Source organism: Anarrhichthys ocellatus, unplaced genomic scaffold (assembly GCF_004355925.1).
Source record: "Anarrhichthys ocellatus isolate YVR2014 unplaced genomic scaffold, GSC_Weel_1.0 scaffold78, whole genome shotgun sequence".
NCBI classification, from domain to species: domain Eukaryota; kingdom Metazoa; phylum Chordata; class Actinopteri; order Perciformes; family Anarhichadidae; genus Anarrhichthys; species Anarrhichthys ocellatus.
The window spans coordinates 1,052,851-1,075,499 of NW_022280108.1; the positions used below are offsets into that span (position 1 = coordinate 1,052,851).

Consider the following 22,649-nt stretch of genomic DNA (forward strand, 5'->3'; position numbering starts at 1 on the left):
TTAGTTAATCTACACCACACAGTAGCACCTCCCTTTCTTCTGCCTTCTCACGCGTCCTTCTCTTTCTCATCTTCATGCCTCATTCTGACACTCTTTTCCTTTTACTATACTAGTGTATGAGGCAAAGAAAAGTCCCGTTCTCATCTTTTCATTCAAAATATTCATTCTTCATTTCTCACCATCAGCTGCAATTTAAGTCAGAATTCACTTTCTGAAGCAGAGGCACCATTTCATCAAAACCCACGGGTATGTGGAAATAATACTGTTTGGACAAAACTACTACTTGAAGCTGCACTAATTGCAGGTATTGTTTTTGTGTTTGGGTCACAGCACTGATTTGGAACCGCACTATTTGACCATGCTGCATTAGTTTAATGTAAGCGTGTTACTGTAATCTTTCAGTGTTCTGTATGTGTTATAACTTCTTCTGCTGCGTATATTTAAATAGTCCCAGTACTATTACGACCGGTACTGACCCCTTTTAATTCACCTTCAATCATCTATAATCGATGCCCTCCAGGATTCCACCATGGAAGCCCAGGCGGAGACACAGCGAGTGAAATCTGTAGTTTCTAATCTCTGCAAAATCCCGCTCCTCCTTCTGCTCCTGTACCTCTTCGTGTGCTCCCTTGATATTTTAAGTTCTGCCTTCCAACTAGCTGGAGGTAAGCAGCCTCATCGTCAACATCTTTAATCAATATAGCACCATACCTAGTATTACAGATATTTAATTTTGCAGCCCAGTATCATGGCAGTTATGGAAATCGTCACAAAAAGCAATCTATGGGTTTCCTGTACTTTATTTGTGTCGTTGAGGATGAAAATAAGGCCAATGGAAAGTCAATTAGGAGCCTTAATCGTGGTGGACACACAAATTGAATGCATCCATGTGGTTAAGCAACAGTCAAATAAAGTGATGTGCTTTATAATATCCAAAAATACGACTATTGGTGGGCGAAGGGGAGGTGGATGAGTCCAGCAAACAGGACTTTCAACCAGAAGACCGGTATTCAACACTGCGTTGTGGATTTCTTGCCTGAACCTAACTGTTCGTGGTTTTGATGCCTAAACCTAACTTTCATTTTTAACGTAATGTCCATGATAATTTGAGTCCATGTACACAAAACCAATAGATTGTGATTCTTGACTATTTCACAAACTGCCTTGATACCGTGTTGAAGTTTGTGTTTTATTTACAGATGCTCAGCTTGATTAAAAATATCAAAGCTGTCCCCCTGTCTATGTCTTTTTGTCTTTCCCTTCAGGAAGGGTAGCAGGAGACATCTTTCAGGAAAATGCCCTCCTATCTAACCCACTAGCAGGGCTGGTGGTGGGAATATTGGTGACGGTGTTGGTTCAGAGCTCCTCCACCTCTACCTCCATTATAGTCAGTCTCGTCTCTTCTGGTTGTGAGTTTAAGTGCCAACAATTCTACAACAATGCACATGTAATATAGTTAAAACATGTCATGGCAGCACTTCAATTAATCAATCTAAACTTATACAATGTCTGTCTTTTGGTACAGTGCTGGATGTTAAGTCAGCTATTCCTATTATCATGGGCTCCAACATCGGAACGTCAGTCACCAATACTATCGTTGCTCTAATGCAGGCTGGGGAACGAGATGATTTTGAAAGGTATGGCTGCGTTTATGTGCCATTTTATATATATATATATATATATATATATATATATATAAAAAATGTATATTTATTGGTATGTTTATCTTTAACATCTGAAACTGTCTATATTCTAGGGCATTTGCTGGAGCTACGGTGCACGACTGTTTTAACTGGTTGTCTGTCTTGGTGCTTCTCCCTCTGGAAGCTTTGAGTGGGATGTTGAGGCGACTGTCGCAGGCCGTGGTCGGCACACTACAGCTGAGTACTGGAGAAGAAGCTCCTGAACTCCTCAAAGTCCTCACTGAGCCGCTCACTAAAATGATTATCCAGGTACTGTAATGGCATATTTTTCCATAAGCAAAGGAGGTATTTTCTTCCATTACTCAAGATAGATACAGAAGCAAATAGTTTGAGTTGAGGGAGTGATCAACGGATGCTCTTCAGAATGGATAGTAGTAGGAATATCAGCTAAAAAAACATATTTTTAATAAAAAGCATAGACTGTATGTAAGAAGTGGACATAGTCATCGTGACTTCTCTCATTGTTTTGTGGATTGCTGTTTTGAAGCATTGAGTTCGGCAATTTGGCCGTCACCATCTTGTATTATGGCCGTCTGTTTGACTCTAAATGGACCATAATGTACTAAATGAACATCATGCTGTATTGAAGAAGACTTGAAACTAGAGATTGAGACCATAAACTCATGTTTACAATGTTTACTGAGGTAATAAATCAAGAGAGAAGTAGAGTCATTTTCTCATAGACTTCCATACAACCAGAGGAGTCACCCCCTGGTGGACACTAGAGAGAATGCAGCTTTAAGACACATCAGCATTGGCTTCACTTTACAGAACCGGAGGTTGCCGCCTGATAAAAAGCATTAGCTCTGCTGTAATGTTTGCTACCAGGTTGTGCTTTCCAGGTCTTTCCCCTGGGCCTTCACTGAATTTGCTTCTGTATCTGTCGTGAATTTAAAAACTTGCATAAAATGGAATTTGAAAAACCCAACCAAGTAGAGAAAACTGGGACAAATACCGGACCAATTTCAAGTCACAAAAACATGGGAAAATTGGGTTCCAGGTCTCCAGGTGAAAAAATACCAGTTACCCTTTGAATATAGTTTGCATACTTATTCTAAATCAGTGTAATTGAAGATGGCAGCGGTAATAAATGCCCAAACAAGTTGGTTACCAAACAAAAACTAATATATCAGTAACATTATCATCTCCATATTTGTTGTGAAACCTCTCTGCTTGATTGCAGCAATTAACTGCAAATCTAACAAACCGTAACAAAGATGTCATAACATGATCTCTGTGTAGCTGGACCGGTCGGTCATTACAGCCATCGCTACAGGAGACCAGAGTGTGAGGAACAAGAGTCTGGTGAAGCAATGGTGTGAAAGCACAACTATGAAGGTACTAGTAAGACCCAATGCGTCTCATTTTTAATGTCAAGTCACTGTCGGTTTCTTCTTTGTCTCACTATTAGTTCGCTGAAAGACACAAAGAGACGAATCATGCTCATGAATTGAATTTGTCATTGCTGACAGGACAATGACACATCCTGGGGAACACACAACCTTTCAGCGCACATACAGAAATGTACAGTATGCCATTAGGACAGTTTAAGTGTTTCTGTGATTGTAAGTTTTGAAGCTCCCTCTATCATTTATCTTTCCTTCTCTGTTTTAATCACTCGCTTTAAAAAAAACAGTTCACTTCAAAGAACTATTTTCTTTCGAGTAAAGTTCCGACATTAAACTGCTCACAACAGTCGGCATGGGAAGATCTGAAAATATAATGTCACAATATTTGGCCAAAATCTTTGCAATTAATGTCTTAAAATGTCTCTAAAGCATTCTGGAAATCCCTTCACCTTACATTGAGTTCACAAACTAAGATTTCTATTGCATCACAGATCGGACAAAACTAAATCTTAAATATGGTGTTCAAAAATCATACGCCCCCTCCTGCATGAATAATAATTAAATCCTGCTCTTTTCCCCACTTATCTACGTGACAGTTTGACAGACGTATTTGTAAACAAATTTGCGATCTTTGCGATCTTGGGCTGTACAAATAAAATTGAAATGGAAGTGAATGGTGAGCTGGACAGCTTTGTCAAGCCAATTTTGACAATATTCACAATTATCCAGATGATAAAAATTCACCACGATCAACTTATTATAAGTAGGGTTTTTTGTATCGCGATCCATGATAAAAACATTGTACTGTCTCATCTCTAGTCTGCGGATTGTCTCGAGAAAAGGGTCATGATTTAAGGAAAGTTGATTTTTTTCCAACCTATTGGCGCTTTGAGCCCCACAAGGAGAATACCATCTAGTCCCATTATGTTGGAGAGAAGGCCGACATCTGTAAGACTAGGCAGCTCACGATGAAACTATCTAGACTGATAAATAGCACTCCAGGTTAGAGGGAAAAACTGTCCTTTTAACTTGGGCATCAAATCATTACAATACTCTGCAAATGATTTCTACCTAGTTTGAAGTCGTCTCAGAGAAGAACTTTCCTCCCTTTTTACATCTTGGTACTTCAATTTTACACTCAAACAATCTTGTTCTCTACATCAAATCCTCACGAAACCTCCGGTCTTTCTCTCTACGCCAGGTAGGCATCTCTTTGTGGACTGCTCTCTGTCAGACTTGGCCATAGGTCTGGTCCTCCTGGCTTGCTCCCTGTTGGTGCTGTGCAGCTGTCTGATGCTGCTGGTTAAACTGCTCAACTCCCTGCTGAAGGGCCAGGTGGCCAGTGTCATCAACAAAGTTGTAAATACAGGTAATAGGAATATAGTTTTTAACACATTACAGCTTTTACAGCAGTGATAACAGTGATTTTTAAGATTCCCTCTCCGGTGTTGTGTTGTTCTGTCCTGTAGATTTCCCCTTCCCCTTCACCTGGCTGGCAGGTTTTCTGGCTCTCTTAGTGGGAGCCGTCATGACCTTTTTGGTTCAGAGTAGTTCTGTCTTCACCTCTGCCATAACTCCTCTCATAGGTAACACACACGCAATCATAAACAAAATGACTTACTACTTTATTTACTATGCATAACACACGGAACAGAGCGAGGCAACTTCCCCCACTTCAGTGTTGTTACAGTTGAATGCAGCGCTCTCCTGCTAGCTCGGTTCAGCATTAACAGGACTACAGAAGATAATGGTTAAGCGCGTTTGTTAAAAATTCTCCATGTGTAGGAAATTGGCCCAGTTTCAGATGTATCTCAATAAATGTTTGTTTACGTTTCCCATGCGTTCTGATAAGCATCTAAACTAATCTCATCGCGCCATCGGCTGTAAAACTCTCACAAGAATCTTTTGAATGGACTAAATATTGGACTGAATATTTTCTGCTCTCTAACAAGTCAGTGACACGTCTTATTGATCTATGCTTAACCCGAAGCGTGACTGGAACCATCTCCATGAAAGCAAAGTCACAAATTAACATTTTTTGATGTGATCTGTTTTACCTGACTGACAGTACTTTTACTATATTTTACTATACTTTACTTTACTTTACTTTACTTTACTTTACTTGGCTCTTGACTTGATGATTTGTTTTATCTTTTATTTTGTGTTTCAAGTTAAATTGCCAAATGCATAACATGAGCTTTTGTATTAAAGTTGAGATACTATGAACCCTCAGGGATTGGTGTGATCAGTATTGAAAGAGCCTACCCTTTAACCCTGGGGTCCAACCTGGGAACCACTACAACAGCTACACTGGCAGCCCTGGCTAGTCCTGGAGATAAGCTAGCTGCTGCCACACAGGTATATACTGTATATACAGACACACACACACACACACACACACACACACACACACACACAATCGCTCTCCCTTGGTGCTCAATGGGTCCAATCTCTCCATGTTTCATTTTTCTTTAAACATCCACGCACACACGTATCTTTTGTCCTACTGCCATTGACATTCCTGCTGTAGGACTGCAGTGCAACTATCATAGAGGCAAAGCACGCTTAAGTCCTGGACCCTGATGCTCTGGGTTCAATTAAGGCCATGGCACCTTTGTTGCATGTCAAAGCCCTCTCCATTTCTCTCTTACCCATTTCTACACTGTCCTCTGTCAAATAAAGGGGAAAATGTAACTTTTTTTTTTTTTTTTATGTAAAACATTGGTTCCGTGATTATTTAAATTTGTAATCACTTGTGAAAATGCTTGCTTTCTATGGTTTATATTGTAACTTGACATTAAAGGGATCATATTACGACTTAACATAAGCAACCTGCTGACATCACGCCTTTCTTGCTCACCACCTCTTTTGTTTCAGGTTGCTTTGTGTCATTTTTTCTTCAACCTCTTTGGTATCCTGCTGTGGTATCCCGTGCCAGCCACCCGCCTACCTATACGTATGGCCTGTGCCCTTGGCAACTGCACTGCCAGGTACGATATGTTTTTACTCAAAACAAACAAGATGTCTAAAGATGGTAGCTGAACCGTCAAGGGAAATCTCTCAGCCCATCTCCGCCAGGTTTGTCAGCAACAACCCGCCCCCCCCCCCCCCCCCCCCCCCCCCCGCTGTAACCACACCCCCCCCCCCCCCCCCCCCCGTCTAGACCAGCGCTGTAAGGAGTCAAAAAACCCACTTCACTCAAACTCAAAAACAAGCGCTGATGTATGCAGGCATATGAGACACGTCATATAATCTTGCCAAGATCAAACTCACCAAGCTGTCTGCCTGCACAGCAGCAGCTGAGGTACAGCGAGGTCCTCAGCAGTGTGTGTACTGGTAGTTTCGTTAGCTGTTGGCGGTTAGCCTAACAGACTGTCTAAAACAATAAAATTCAGCCGCCAAGCAGTTGCTACAAGGTCCTCAGCAGTGTGTGTACTGGTAGTTACGTTAGCTGTTAGTCAAACACACAACAAACTGTTATCCACCCGACTGTGGCTGCAAGTCGGGTGGAAGTAGATGGGTTGGTTGGCTTTGCACTTAGCTGTGTTATCACCAGCGGACCCTCACCGGAAGATAAGTGAGTGAGGAGTCAGCACATAACAATATAAAACAGGTAAAAAAAAAGGTGTTTCGAGAAGGTGTGAGTCACCGCAACCATTAAAGGTCCTTGAGCATGCAGCCATAACTGACCACTCAAAATAATATGCAGTTTGCTACAGCAGAATGTGAGATGAGCCGTGGACAGACACAGAGGTGCACGTACACAAGCGCACACAAAATGCGTCCGATGGCATAATCTTCCTGGCGGAGATAATAAAACAATAAATGAAAAGACTGGATAAACTAACACAGCGCACACACACACAGGTACCGCTGGTTTGCCGTGCTGTACCTCCTCCTCTGCTTCCTGTTACTCCCGTCCCTCGTGTTCGCCCTCTCCATGGCCGGGTGGAAGGTGATGACGGGGATTGGCGTGCCGGTCATCGTGGTGATTATATCAGGTGCAACGCTTAACCTGCTCCAGGCGTGCAGACCTGTTTGGTTGCCACTTAGACTGCAGAACTGGGACTTTCTTCCCATTTGGATGACCTCACTGCAGCCCCTTGATGACCTCATCACCAGGGTGACCCTGAGGTGCAGGCATGCAAGAGGTAAACATCATACGCGAGACTTTTCAAGTCAACAAGTTAGCTGAATGAATAATGATTTAACAAACGTATATCTGTTCCCTTTCACCCACTATTGAGATACAAACTCAACCACTTTGCTTTCACTCGTTTACATTACGACACTGATTTACTTCTTCCTGGTCGATGTTGCTGAGACGCCGACCCTCCTCTTGATGTTTTCTTGCTAAAGGTTGGAGCTGCAAGGGAAATGACGGCCCAGTAACATCACTGGAGGGCATTACCGTCAAGATCAACCCCGAGAGAAAAGTCAGAGGGAAATGGGAGCAGAGTGGGGAAGGACAGGAGATAGATGAGAGCTGGAGGAAACAAGGAAACTGCTCGGCTGCAGAGGGCTCCATCGGTAAAAACACAAACTTTCAGGGCACTCAACTGAGCAGCACTCAGTTGTAGCGCTCATACCTTGTGTTGAAGTGAGGTGTTGCATGAACTCAAAGACCTGTGTAAAGGTCATCAACGAAACAAATGTTTTTTTAATCGTGTGCGAACTCATTGAACTGTGAGACGAGCTTCTGTTAATTTAGGGCAGATCGTTGCTTTCAGATGAGTCAGGAATGAATAGTTAATGAACATACAGACAGATAATTGTTAACACGCTGGCTTATAGTTCACTGATGCAAGAGGACTTTGTGAATTTTAATAACTGGTTATATGTATGTATATATATATATATATATATATATATATATATATATATATATTGTTAAGTCAGAAGACAGGTGTGTGAACTGGCAAATCAATGAAATAAACGTAGCAACACTTAGCAACACAGATGTTAAACATGCTAAAATAATTGCTTTAAATGTTGTTTTTAGTTCTTACGTGAATGCGTTTGAAAATGAAATCAATCCATGTTGGAAACAAAGGATGCACAAAGGTGAATGTGATGTTACAGGCTCGTAAACACACACTTGTGGGTGCTGCTTAAAATACCTGGTGCTGAAGCAGAGAGACCGTCTGTAAAAACAAACACTTTGTTTAACACACTGCAACATCTGTAGGCAGTGAGAAGGTTCAGTGATGCAGATGTTTGTGAGGACTGTATAGTACATGTTGTCATTTTGTTTTTTAATTTGCTACACAGTACATTGAGAGGCAGGAAGTGTTTAATAATAATTATAATAATTTTAACAGTTATTATAAATATAATAATAAAAAGAAATGAGTATGTATGTAAGTATGAGTGTTTTTGGACCTGATGTTCTTTACGGTTTTATACAACGCTTTATTGTAATGTTGAATGCAAACCAACACAAAACAGTTGGTCCGTATACAGCAGAGACGGCGAGTCTTTCCTGTGAGAGTTTCAAATGCAGTGAGAGAAAAAAAGCTGTGGGTTTTTTAACTGTCAAGTCTCACCCGGTGTTTATTTTTACACCTCTGAGAACATTTCGTGATGCAGATGTTGGTAAGTAATGTTTGTTTCAAAGGTTTGGCTAAAGTACAGCCACTTCCCGTCTCTGAAGAGGCTGTATAAATGCTAAACAGTACGTTGAGACGCAGGAAGTTTTGATCTCTTCACATCTTTGCAGAAACTCTTCATTGTCAGGCAGGTTTACGATGACTTTACAGCATAGTTAAGGAAACAATGTGACAACAGCATCCATGCATGGGTATAGGAACTATTTGGTTTATGAAATGTCAAAAAAAACGCCTTCTTACCCAATCAAATGCAGCTCCTGTATCCATAAAACAATAGCATGCACTTAAAGACATGAGAAAAAAACTGGTATGCAAGAGCAACAAAAAGTTACAACCCTTGAAATGTATCGAGTAAAGTTCTGGAAATATGTTTTACTGCTTTGCTAACCTTTTACTTGACACTTAATGAACGTACTCTTAATTTGTCTTATAATTGCACTGTGTTTATTGTCATGTACCAATCACAAAGCCAAATTCCTTGAATGTGCAAACGTACTTGGCAATAAAAAGTTTTCTGATTCTGTGGCCGTTTGACAGAAGTGTCGCGTATTCACAGCTGGAGGCTTTTTTCGGCAGTAGTTACGTCGAGAAACTCACCTCAGTCAGAGGTTTTATTTGTATGGTTCTTTAAATGTAACTGTTTAATAGCTTGACATTGATTTAGAATAAAAAGCTCAACGACCGTACACACACAAATATCCCTCAAATAAATGTACAAAGCAGAAGTGTGTGTGGTTACATTTAGCCAAATACTTCCGTTTGCACTACTTGATTAAAGTACAACTGAAAGAAGAGGTTAACTTGCTGTAATTCTTTAGTTGTACGGTAGATCTCATTCCCCTTTGCATGACGGGCCTCACATCAAAACACATCCTGTAAACAATGATACCGGTTCATAGCCCTGCTAAGATAAAACATGTCACCACAACCGCTTCATGAAGGAGCTCAGAGGCCAAACTACACGTTTAAAGTACACAATACACCTATTATCATGGTCCTTTGTATCCCACCACCTCCATTTTTTAACAGTATGAACTACTGAGACAAATAAAATGTCAATTAAATCAATCTATATGTGACCTCTGCATAAGGCCTCTCTGTAAAGATGCACTAAGCAAAGATCATTGGTCATAATCTAAGAAAGCAGAAAGTGTTTCAGGGAAATCTAACAGATTGTTCAAATGTTCAAATTGAAGCCGGTAGAAAATCTCCAAAGACTTCCAGCGCACGGTGGACTCTGACAAAAATAAACTGTGGTTCATCAAACTTGAAACAGTCCTCATCTGTGTTCTGCTAATTAGAAGATGTTCAGTGGCAAGTTGTGGGTGAAAAACCAACAACCGCTTCCTTGATTCTCATCGAACAAAAAGCATAAACTCGCCCTCCGTCAGTGGAAAATTCACAAGTCTGCCTCCAACAGCCACGAAGAAAACATCGCATCATTGAGTTCAGACTTCAACTTTAAACTTGTGAAAGCTAAAGGTGAGCAGAAGAATAATAGTCTTCTTTTATAGTTTATAGAAGATATAGATTTTTATGCATTTTCTGAAAGAGTCCATATGTGCGATTTATATTTAACTTTTTATCTTAACAGTTTGTATTGTTACAGAACATAAATACCATTAACATAGTAATAAAATGTGACATTTGATTCATGCGTTACAACAGAGAAAAACAATGATTTTCATCGGCATGATCTTCACGACCCTGGCAACAGCAGCTCTTGCAAAAGGTACATTTGAGTGTAAAAGTATTTTAGTGCAGTTAACTCTATGGTGTATAGACAATATACAAGTACAATATGAATACACATATATAATTGAAGGCAGAAGTCTTTGAATTTAGAAACATTTAAATAGTCTCATTATTTCCCTTTTGAAATGCTGAACACAAATAAGAAATAGTTCTTATCCGTTATTCACAGATGTGTATTGCTTTTTATTTTTAGGAACTATTAAATGCAATTTCTCTGGAGCTGCTGGAGCTCGGTGGTGCTCTGGAGCGGTGGGACAGCTGCTGATTTTTCATCTGACAAATACAGCAAAGCCAAATATTAGGTTGGAAAAGGATGAAAAATATGTGATTTTAAGAACAGCAAAAAATCAGATAGAGACGCATGAAGAATATGTGAATCACTCTGAAGTCTTCGCCAATGGAACGATCACACTCGGCAATGCAATGAAGAGACACTCTGGAGATTACCTGCTGCAAGAATTTGAATCCAACGGCGTTTTACTGAAAAAGGTCAACATGCATCTTGAACTACAAGGTGAGTCAAATAAAAAGATAAACAAAGTGTAGAATATAAATTGTGGACTAAAGAAAAATCGATTGCATATCTAATACAGGATATTTAACACTTGGCTATCGTTCACCAACGCTTAAAAGTTTGGGATTGTTTGCCTCAAAAGTTAGATTTTCATAACAGTCAGATGTGACGGACTAAACGTAAGAGTGAATTATCACTCTTTGTTTGGAGCAAAACTATTACAAATGTAAATAATGCATTTAGTGTTCCGTTAAAAAAAAGTCTTGATTGAAGAAAAGAAGAAAAACATCTAACAGCAGAACCCCAAACTGTTTAATAGTCTATATTTACATTTTATCTCTTCATCTTAGGCTTTTATATGTAAAATATGTTTGTGCATATATTGTATTTTAATGAGCTGCCTGCTTATAATAAGTCTCACCTTCACTGATTTATCTAATAACAAGCAATATTGTGCCATTTAGCTTTTATTAGCGACGGGAAGAATTACAGGCAGCCATAGATCTCCACTGAAAGGCTTCTTGGGCCACTAGAGGAAGACTTTATTTACCTAAACATGCCGACGCTTATCTTTTAAAAAAGAAAAGTCCATTGAGAACCAGTTCTGTTTTAAAATGACGACCTGTCTAAAGAGGCAGCAACAGGAGCCGAGTCGATAGACTAAATAAAACATTAACATACAATCACATGTGCAATATATATATTTTTTAAAACAACAATGTTCGGGAGAATAAAATCTGATTAAAGCAAGAGATGTAAAAGATGAGATCGGGTTTGAGGAAACTTTCAGTTTAGTCGTGAAGTGTTATAAACATGTCGCCCTGCTTCTGATAAAAAAAGAGAGAAAAGAGAAAAGAGAAGCTACTAAACATTATTTTTAACAATCGGAACGTCCTGCTGTTTATGCTCCATTTGTGTCTTCCAGTTCCAGTGTCAAAGCCAGCTGTTTCCCAGATGTGTTTGTCACCAGAACTTCAGAGGAACATCAGCTGCTCCTCTGAAGGAGACGCAGTCCAGTTCATGTTGACCCTGAACGGTCTGTTACTGGTGCCGACCAGATGCCACAGCCAGACACCTCGCACCAGGACAGAGTCACCGTCTGGGTATAACACCGAACCAGAACAACCGAGAGTTTCACACGTCACCGTCGGTTTACACAGCGAGCAGACAGGAAAGTTAACATGCCGAGTGTGGAACAATTTCACCAAAGACGAAACCGTTATTCACCTGAAGAGCTGCCGAGGTACAGAGGTTCTTCACTGGCACTTCACTGTTATTCATTTAAAAATATATAAATATAATCTGGCTATACGGGACAACTAAGCCAATAAATAGTAGAATACAAGATTATAATTAATATCAGATTTAGTTTTGCTGTCTGATACTGAACATTACTGAAGTCTCGTGGGTGGAAAGTTTTCACCTAGAATCTCAAATTGTCTTGTTTTTTATTAATAACAATACATTTGATTTGTATAGCGCTTTAAAAAAGGTGCTCAAAGGCACTTTACATGGTAAAAACTAAATAATATTTTCACATCATGTTGGTGTTGAATAACTGCTGGAAGACAAAAACAAAAAGACCATGAAATTGTGTGAAAGTGAACTTCATCATATCATCTCATTTGTTTTGATGTTTGTTTTCCATATTTAGTTTCTTTGTTCCCCGTTGTGACGTTGGTTGTGACAGCAAGTGTCGTTTCTCTGCTTCTTCTCGCCGCTCTGTGTCTCGGTTTAATAAAACGTAACAAAAGAAAACCTGCAGCCGCTGATGAAGGTAAGAGAAAGATGTTCTCCATAAGGATTTTACAGATTCTGAAGTAAACAATGTTTTCTTTCCTCTCAGGTTTCAGATTCTTTATTTCCTCGGTTATTACTCCGTTTCATTTTCCCCAGGTAACACTGGAGATGAAATTGTCTACGCAGATGTTAGAATAAAGAAAACAAGGAAAACTGGAGCCAACTCACATCAGAATGCAGCAGAATTTCTTCCATAAACATTAAGAAACCGTCTTATTTTGAACAGTTTCACTGTCCTAACCTACAGATAAATAAAATAAAAAAGTGAAACTTTCTTCCACCTGTAGACTTACTCATTAGGCTACTGACATACAAAAATAAAACAATAGTCTATAGTACAGACTATTGTTTTATTTTCTCTTGATTCCTGAAATACCATATTGTGGAATCGTTTTATGCACATTAATGCATTTTTTTACTATTTCAAATAAACTTTTGAATATATGGATGATTCACTTGATATGCATTTGGGGGTCAGATTAGTGAACGTATTGTGTAGTTAACGTGAGCTCTTTGGACATTCTGTCTGGATACGTTTATTATATGTGGAGAATCACATTTGCATATTTGATCATAACAACCTGAAAGTGACAGGAAGTCCAAGCAACTCCCCCTGATAGGAACCCATTAGTTTAGCTTGTCAATGTCACCAATAGCTCGTGGTCGACATCTGGAACATCTGGAAGTTCTGCAAAAACGCTCACTTCAAGTTTGAAGTGTGAGTTGTAAGTAATGAAGTTATCATGTCTGACCACACGATGGAGCCAAAGCTGTAGTTCATGTCAGCATGGCTGGAAAGTTTAGATCAACATTTGCTGCACAGCCTTGTTTCCACCAACAGGGTCTATTATTATTATAATAATAATAATAATAATAATAATAATAACTGCAGCGGAAATGATGCTGCTCACCAATCGAGCTTTGAGACTTTAAAAGGATGTTTTCAAGGACCGACATCTGTTTTGTAAAATAAGCTTCATGCTCTAGTGATCTTTATTCTTTCTCATATTGACCACAAGGTGGCAACAACATGCTGTGTGAGAAACATGCAAAGCCCGTTGCACAAGGCAAAATATGATCGTGGCAAAGATGCAAACAACACTGACTTTAAATAACTACAGCAAAACATTTAAATGTGGGAATCAATATGTGGAATATACAGAGAGTTAAAGCGCTTCACCAACATTTAGAGTTGTAATGTTATACGTGCATGGATTCAAGCTTCTGAGAGACGCGTTACTTTAAACAGTTATCTGTCAGTTTGCAGATTCTGTGTGTGACAGTCTGTACATTTCAACAATAATAAATAAAAACGTTGTTCAGCCTACTCCTGATGTGCAGGTAGAACAATTATACCTTTTTTCCCTAAATTATTCTGGGTACATACATTTGTAATTTTATGTACATTTTATTGCTTATTCGCAGCAAATGTCCATTAAAAAAAAAAAAACAATATGAAAGAGATATTAAATATTTACATTACAATTTAACTGACTGCTCAATTGTCAATATCACTTGGAGGCCTTTTCAAAGCCAAACATCAAGTAAACAAAAAGCTTTTTTCCATCTTTAATCAGGAACAAAGCACGTTTAGCCGCTTTAACCAGACCTATTGTGTAGAACTAACTTATTGTGTGACTTCCATTATGTTTATTACCACAAACTATTAAATCTGATGCTCTCACATTTTGTAAAGACAGATTTCCTGCATTTCTTTCTTGTTGAGCTTCCGTTATCATGTCAGACAAACGTCATCACATCACTTCATTATCACTAAAGTAAACAAACTCACCGAAAGATCTCTTCAGCCTCGTGGAGGGAAGTGTCACTGACGGAGTAACTGAGGGTGTGTGTGCGTGAGAGTGAGAGAGTGAGAGAGAGAGAGAGAGAGAGTGAGAGAGTGGTGGGTGAGGATGGATCTCTGTGCTATAGCTACTCACTCTCACATCATTAATACTCCTCGAGACGCACTGTTGAACAAACTACATCCTTCCACTTTCCAGCAGCAGAACGAGGTTCCTCTGGAGCTGCGTGGAGTCCTCAATCTGTTTCACTTCTTAATTTATACATTTTATTTTGCACCGTCTCTCCAGAGTACAATTTTTAAGAGCTTATTTTCATTAAATTGCACACAGAATGTGACGTTTTCTGCACATAACGATCCAGCAATGCTTTAACATGGATTTAAAAGTGTCCTAAATAAAAGTGTGTAAATGTTTGGAAATTATTAGCGGTATTCCAGTTCATACAGAAAATAAAATAAAACAAATATCAACCCGTAGACTTGACTTTCATTCAAGGTTTTCCATCATATCTGCGGTCGCACGTTTCCATAAAAAGGGTGATGTTACAAACACAATCTTCAGTTCATCATCTGACTTTCCATGAACAGCATACGACAAAATCTGCAAACCCACAACCACAACATTTGAAACTGACTTTACACGTTTAGGTCATATGGAATAACTCTCTCTACTCTGTGTGTTTTATGGGGTGAAGGCAGGAGAAAGGAGGGCTTACCCCTCTGCCCGATACTCCTGCTCCCACAACATGTGGTCTGGGAATAATTGCGTTACAACTTGCAGCAAGTCCGAACGAGTTGGCCTTGATTGTGAGAATGACTCCATTTCGTTTTTTTGTCCCGACTGCCTGCTGCTTTTATCCTCCATTCAGGCCGAGCTGGTTTTTAACTGTACAGGTCTGGCAGTCAGCCAGACGAGAGAGAGGAACGGAAAAGCATCGATACGTTATTCCACATCCAGTGGGGAAGACAAAATAAACAGAATGATACTTGTACCTTATAGGAGGATGACCCATAGTTTGAGAATGTGTCTAAACTTTTCCTCTGGAGCTGCGTCGGTGTAATACATATAATAAAATTCCCTCAGCATCTATAACCACTTTTCCTTGACCTCGGTGAAAGTGAAACTACAACCCACTTGTTCAATAAATGACACGAGGCCCTTTTTTACAGCAGCCATGATGACATGTAATTGCAGAGTAAACACAGGTGTGATTGAAAAAATAAAGGCCCTGTTCCATTTAGGTGGGCTGGGTTCCCGTTATTGTGCAAACTGGCTCACTGTAATGGCTGCGACACTAAATAGAATGGGACCTTTAATCAATCACACCTGTGTTTACCCTGCAATTACATCTCAACATGGCTGCTGTGAAAAAGGCCTATTGGCAGAGGAATCTGCCAAGAGTGCAATATTTACTCAATAAAAAGTAAATTAAACAAGCAAATTATTTAAAATATGCAAGAATTAGGCTATTAAACGAGTAATAGTTTATATACATCAGCTCATAAAATACTATTTTAAAATGAAACCACCGTTGGTGGAGGAAACTAGAACTCTGTACTCACCTCGCACCTGTCCGTGCGGCGCGCGCTCACACACACGCAGCGTTACCTGAAGCCGCGCATCAAACAGGTCCAACACTAAAACACAGAAACCAGTAGACCCTGAACACTATGAACCAGTATGGAGTCCAACCGAGGGACTGGTGGAGCAGCATCATGGGTGCCGGGATGTGGGTGTGTGTGTGTGTGTGTGTGTGTTGTTGTTGTTGTTGTTGTTGTTGTTGTTGTTCCTCTTCATCCCGCATCATTGGGTCTCAATGTTCGTATTGCTATTTTATATTGTAACCAATGAATTGGGAATAAGGAAGTGGGAGGTGCTATACGCGTCAGCAAAGGACTGCAGTGGTCGGAAGGGTTTTTTGACAAAATCAGGGCTGGATTAAACCACCAGGGGGACAACGAGTGTAACTCATAGATATGAACAAAGACTGAAGGTGTAACCAGCAAAACGCCATAAACTAATCTCCACAGTGATGAAGAGGGATTTTAATTATCTGAAAAGTCATATCTCATATTCATGGACCCGTTATCACCTTTGTAGAAGATCTGTAAATAAACAAGTGAAGTATTAAAAGCTGTATAAAGAAACAAAGGTTGAATATCCTGTAAATAATCTGTAAACTGCAAAATATTTACTCAAATGTTTATGTTTAAGACTTCCTGTTTCTAAAGCATTTAAAGTGAATTGACCTTCTTTGTATGATCTACAGAAATGTAAATAGTGTCTTAATCAGTCAACTATTTGTGATGTCACGTGATCGCTCGCGCCAGAAATTCAGAGGTGCACGACCACGCGCCGGCCGTGATTACGTAATTCTCCGGCTTCACTATGGCGAGTATAAACTAAGCTGCACGAGGCAGACTACTTCAAATCGTCTGTTGCGTTTACATACTGTGCATTTTGAATTTCTACATGTCGTCATAGTTCAAATATCACATTTTCTCCCATGTCGAATGTTCAAACGTCCTATTGTGTATGTTTGTAGATTCATTTAAATGTTTCCTGAAATCATCAAGGCCGTATAACGATGTTCGGACTAAAGCACAGCAAAACTGTATAAAAAAATCAAAAATCTCAACGTGGTGATGATTGCCCAACATTTGTAAGAGATTTGGATACAATTCTAAATGGTAAGAAATCAATCTAGAAGCAAATGGGTGTGGCTTATGTGGATAGATTCAACTGGACCAGAGGAAGGTTACAGGCCAAAACGTAAAATGATTACAACAGCAAACAAGAAACAGGTCATCACTTTTTCACAAACAAAGACACCATTGGGATGATTGATATTGGGTTTATTTCTTTACAAAAGCAAAGCCCAGTTGAGACTCAGGGTTCTGGTGTTGTCTCCGTTAAATGTGCTGAACGAGAGAGACAGCAGAGTAATGATGATAATAATTATAATCATTATGGAAAAGGAAAGGGCAAAGAATAAAAGGCAAAACACTCAATTAGAATGAGATGGTGAATGGAAGTGTCTTTAAACTGAAACCTGATGAACATAATTGCTTATAAAGTAATAATAATATATGATATATTATGAGTATGAAAACAGAGGGATGAAACATTCACCTGTTTTCAGGCTGCTGTTGAAACAATAGTGGGCGCACCGGTTAACCTTAAAGCCAAAGATGTGACCTCTCATGGGTCATCCTTGTTGTTTTGTTTTCATGGCAACCCCTCCAACGATCCCTGCCGCCTGATTGGCCCGTCCCGCGTGAGTGACATCACAGGTCAAGGTGCGGCAATTGGTCAGCAGATACCGTCGGATTCTTTCCGCACAAGTCTCGTCCAACAATGTGCGGGTTGATCGGGGCCAAGGTTTGTGTGGCGAACGGCTTCCTCACGCAGTCCGTCTTTTCCTTATCGGAAGAACTTCTCCACCAATCAAAACTAAAGCGAACCCTCCTCTCCCACCCGCTTTCCACTTGAACACACTGTTAGTTTCTCTTTTTGTCAGCTGGAAAATGAGATAAAGCGGGGGTCAAGGTCTGCGAAGGTTGTTATTAATGTGGCGCTATTCGCTTTTTGGAGCCGAGCAGCAAGTAGTATCAGTCGACTTCTCAGGGTCACTGAGACAATGAGGCTCTTATCTCTAAACAGAGGCAGCGAAGTCAGTGAAGTAGGAGAACACATGTCACGGGCCAACTACAAGGCACTTAGAGGGGGGAAATGTAAGTACATACTTCAATAGAAACGACATAAATAAAACAGCCTCGGAGGCACCGCCTCCCTTTTATTAATTTAACAGAAATGATTTGTTCAGTTTGTCCAAAAACACTGATTCATAATAAGATTTTCCTTTTTTAAAATGTTTCCTCAACCAGCCACAAAGCTTTCCAACCGGCCATTCTAACTCTTTTACGGTCATTACCCTTCCTGAATTTGCAAATGAATAAAATGGTCAAGTAAGCATTCGTGTCAGTGCAGAATACAAAAAGGTCCAGTGTGTAGTCTCTATCCCCCAAAACAGAGAAACAAAGGGAGACACTTCTGATGCACAAACAGAACCTGCTGGGAAGTATTGTGTCATTGTGAATTCAGAGTAAACCAGCCAGAGGATTGAATTCACGGCAGGAATCACACATTACGCAGCTTAGTGGGGCAAAATGGGATTTCAGACGAGCCCACAAACATAAACACACACACACACACACACACATGCACACACACACGCACAAACATAAACACACACACACACACACACACATGCACACACACACGCACAAACATAAACACACACACACATGCACACACATAAACACACATACACTCAAAATACATGCATGTTCATGGAAGTAAATAGAAGCAGGTGAATGGCTCAGAGTTCTTAAGAAAAACGCTTTCATGCCATCACATTCTCACCCACACACACACACACACACACACACACACGCACGCACACACACACACACACACACATACACACACAACCGCACACAAGCCTCTTTTCAAGCCTCTGCCCGTGGACGCCATAGAAACGCCGAGCAAACAAGTGCTCTCATTTTGGCAGGCAGCCCGCTTGGCCTCCGTGTACGGGAACTACTGTACCAGGCGGCTGTGTGAGATGCATGATGAGGACTCCACCATTAAACTACCGTGAGGGCGGTGAGGTAACTCACACGGATATAGTTGCCCGATATTTACTTTACATGTGCTTATTTGAAAAGTTGAAGATGAATGCTGCACAGATTAAAGCATAAATTAAACACATTACCAACAGTAGCCCACTCGAGGTTTGATTCATAGAGATGTGTACGTCTGTGTGAGCTGTGCTGGTGAGCTGTTTAGTATGTGGGTCATGGCAATCCTATAAATAAAGTCAAGTGTGCATGATATCATAATTATGTTTTATAACTTTATCACTTTAGGATCCATTTTCATGCTCTGCTTGGAGAAATAAACTGCTGGTTTTGAATGTTTTAGATGTTCTAAGAATTTCCAACAAAATAGGCGTCTGGTCACTCACCATCTCACCTGTAGTTCACCTGGTAGCTCACCTGTAGTTCACCTGGTAGCTCACCTGTAGTTGACCTTGGTAGCTCACCTGGTAGCTCACCTGTAGCTCACCTATAGTTCACCTTGGTAGCTCACCTGTAGCTCACCTGTAGTTCACCGTCACTCACCACCTGATTGCTCACCTGGTAGCTCCTCTTGTACTCTCACTTGATAGCTAACCTCATAGCTCACCTTGGTAGCTCGCCTGGTAGCTAACCTTGTAACTCGATTGTAGTTCGCTTGGTGGTTCACCTGGTGGCTCACCTGGTAGCTCACCTGTAGCTCGCCTGGAGCTTAACTGGTAGCTTAACTGGTAGCATGAGTCCAACCTGTTGCTCTTTGCTGAATGTCATTGATTCTGTCCCTCTCCCCCTTTCCATTCTTCAGCTGCACTGTAAAAAAACGAAGATAAAAATACCTCCAAAGAAATCTTGAAAATGTAATGCTGTTTGGGCTCTATTTGGTAAATCTTCCTAAAAACAATAATAAATGCTAACCAGTGATATTACATGGGAATGTGTTGGGCTTATAGCATTAGAGGCTGGCAACATGTTAAGTGATTTTTATCGCTTAAATCTACACACCGCTGCGTTGCTTCCAACAGCCACAGCCTCTAATAGACCTGTTTTCTTGCTGTGTTGTCTAATTTTATCTAACAGACTGCTCACTTATCAGATAATAGCCCAGACCAAGATACTTGGCCTGTGCTAACAGATAGTAGCATCCATTTTGGGGCTATTTGAAGCATTTTTCTGCTCCATTATGGACCTCAAGTTGTTGTTCTGATTGTCTGGTTTCAGTTGTGGAAAATGCTTTGCTGTTACGATAGCCAAACCAACACAGAGGAATGTTTTTGTCTTCCTGTTTCACTTATTTTCTCATAGTTCAGGCAGCTTGACTTGATGATTGAGTATAAAAATGAGAAGATATAACAATTACACTCTACTTATCAGTAACTGGACCAATGTCCGCGGCTTTTAGTAAACTGCATGATCTCTCAGAAGGTCTCAGCTTTTTCTTTCTATTTAACGACCCTCTGAGAAACCTAAGTGGCTCGATGTGAACCTAAAGCAAGTTCACAAGTTTGTATTCCTTCTTTCAAAAAGCAAGTTACATTTATTATAAAATACATATCATAACGCTATTGTCAATACGCCAAGCAGGGTATATTGAAGGGCCTGTTCTGGGTGGTAAACTGGATTAAGTATGATTTAAAGAAACACAACAAACACTTGTAGTTCATTTCCAAAGTCAAAACATAAGTCCTGTATGTTCTGCACATAGAAGTCCATGTAGATGATCAAAAAGTTGGAGTTACTTGTTGTTTCTCTTTATAAAATACTTGTTGCTGGACATTCGTGGGAAAACGAACGGAAAATGAGGGGATGACTTTTCGTGAGATATATGAACCATTGAGGATACATTGCTTGCAACACTGCTCGTCTAGTCTGGTTCCAGACCTCCGAGTTGTCCCCCACTTCTCCGATTTGTTCTCATCTTGCTTTGATGGACAATGCAGCATACAGTTGATTAAATGAATCCAAGAAATCTCATGCATATCCCTCTTCCCCTCTGTATTATAAAGTGTTACGTTTGAAGTGAATAAGACTCGAGGGGAGAGAGACAGGAACACACTGAGACTTTGTTCTTCTTCTTCAAGGCATCGATCGGCTGCAGAAAGAGTCGAGCATCTGGACCACAGATCATCTACGTTTAGGATCTGACTAGACGGGTGAAATCAAAAAGTTCACACCAGCGTAATGTGCACACTGCGTTGTGCACATTACGCTGGTGTAATCCTTTCTGTACTTTGCCAAATTTTGACAAAACCCACAGTTTGACATTTGAAGTCATCTCTCGTCATCATGAACTCCCTCTTGTTCTGATTTCAACTTGAACCCATCGGTACCGTTCAGCATGTTCAGCAGAGAGACAACATTGAATCTGAAGGGTTGTTCCTCCTCTAAGATATTATTCTTGGTAGGATAGCCTCTGAAATAACATAAAGATAAGGAAACATTGAACCTCTGCCCTGATGGTGATCAATATTAATGAAACTCTGCTGGCTGGGTGGCTGCTAGCTCCTCACGGTGATAGTGGGATAATAAATAGTGGGCGTTTTCCTTTCCCACAGAGAACCTGTGACTCTTTAGGTACGCGGGTCAAACAGCATTCGCAAATAGATTTTCCTTCTCGTTTTAGATTAATACATGATGAGAAATCACTTCAAGGCTGGGTTGCACCAACAAGGCTTGATTTTCTTATCTAACTATCTAATCAGAGTTGAGCAAAACTAGGCTAAAAATGGATGAATCTATATTTTAGAGCTCTGTTGCACAGTTCAAAATTAATCTCTACTAAGTAAATCCAAGTTTAGACCAAAATTAAATAGAGTTTAATCAATATGGAAAGGCTTGCTTACTCAAATTAAAATGAATAAATGAAAACACAAATGTGCCTGCTGTCGGGACCTAAGTACCCAACGTACCCACACACAATGATTCGTATGAGTTCTTACTCCTCGTTTATTTCCTCCGAAAGCAACAACAGATTCTGCTCATTACATCTCTCTTCAAAATAGACTTCTGTCTTCACAGGAAACTCCGTTATGTTTAGGCAACAAAACTATAGTTAGATTTTGAAAAAGATGGTGAAATACAGTTAAGTTTATGAAAAGATTGTTGATACACTTCTTCATGTTTGATGTGACACAATCGAGGCCTTCATTTTTACTACTATTTAAAAAGTAGGTTAATGGAGATTTCCAGCTGTGCATCTCAACTTAATGTGGTGAATTGGAGGAAGAAGAAGATGACATCTTCGCACTTGAATGCACATTAATCAACTTTTAAGCTCCAAGTTTGAGTCATAAGTCTGAATGTGGAGATGAGATCATGTTTGCTAGTGACAAGCTGCAGCAGCATGGTTTCATCTGGGCGGTCTGCAGAAAACCCCCACACATCTGTGGGTGGATCGAACATTATGTCATATTAACACAACTATAATTACACAATCCCTATCATTTACACAGGGTTGGATCACTGTTACCGCAGCGT

At 40.0% G+C, this 22,649-nt stretch overlaps 2 protein-coding genes across 2 annotated transcripts; both read left to right on the forward strand.

Annotated features, from left to right (window-relative positions):
* The first annotated feature begins 491 nt into the window (after window positions 1–491).
* LOC116398053 (sodium-dependent phosphate transport protein 2A-like) lies at window positions 492–7,632 on the forward strand. The gene is given in 12 exon segments (XM_031874061.1): window positions 492–665; window positions 1,266–1,409; window positions 1,526–1,637; window positions 1,757–1,952; window positions 2,946–3,080; window positions 3,176–3,227; window positions 4,254–4,421; window positions 4,522–4,638; window positions 5,286–5,410; window positions 5,930–6,042; window positions 6,920–7,230; window positions 7,412–7,632. Coding segments are annotated over 12 exon segments (1,830 nt in total). The 5' UTR covers window positions 492–529.
* A 2,435-nt stretch (window positions 7,633–10,067) lies between these two features.
* On the forward strand, window positions 10,068–13,695 carry LOC116398120 (uncharacterized). Its single transcript, XM_031874179.1, has 6 exons — window positions 10,068–10,143; window positions 10,330–10,393; window positions 10,610–10,930; window positions 11,856–12,173; window positions 12,585–12,707; window positions 12,827–13,695. The coding sequence occupies exons 2-6, from the start codon at window positions 10,339–10,341 to the stop codon at window positions 12,925–12,927; spliced, it is 918 nt and encodes a 305-aa protein (XP_031730039.1). The 5' UTR covers window positions 10,068–10,143; window positions 10,330–10,338; the 3' UTR covers window positions 12,928–13,695.
* The last annotated feature ends 8,954 nt before the right edge of the window (window positions 13,696–22,649 follow it).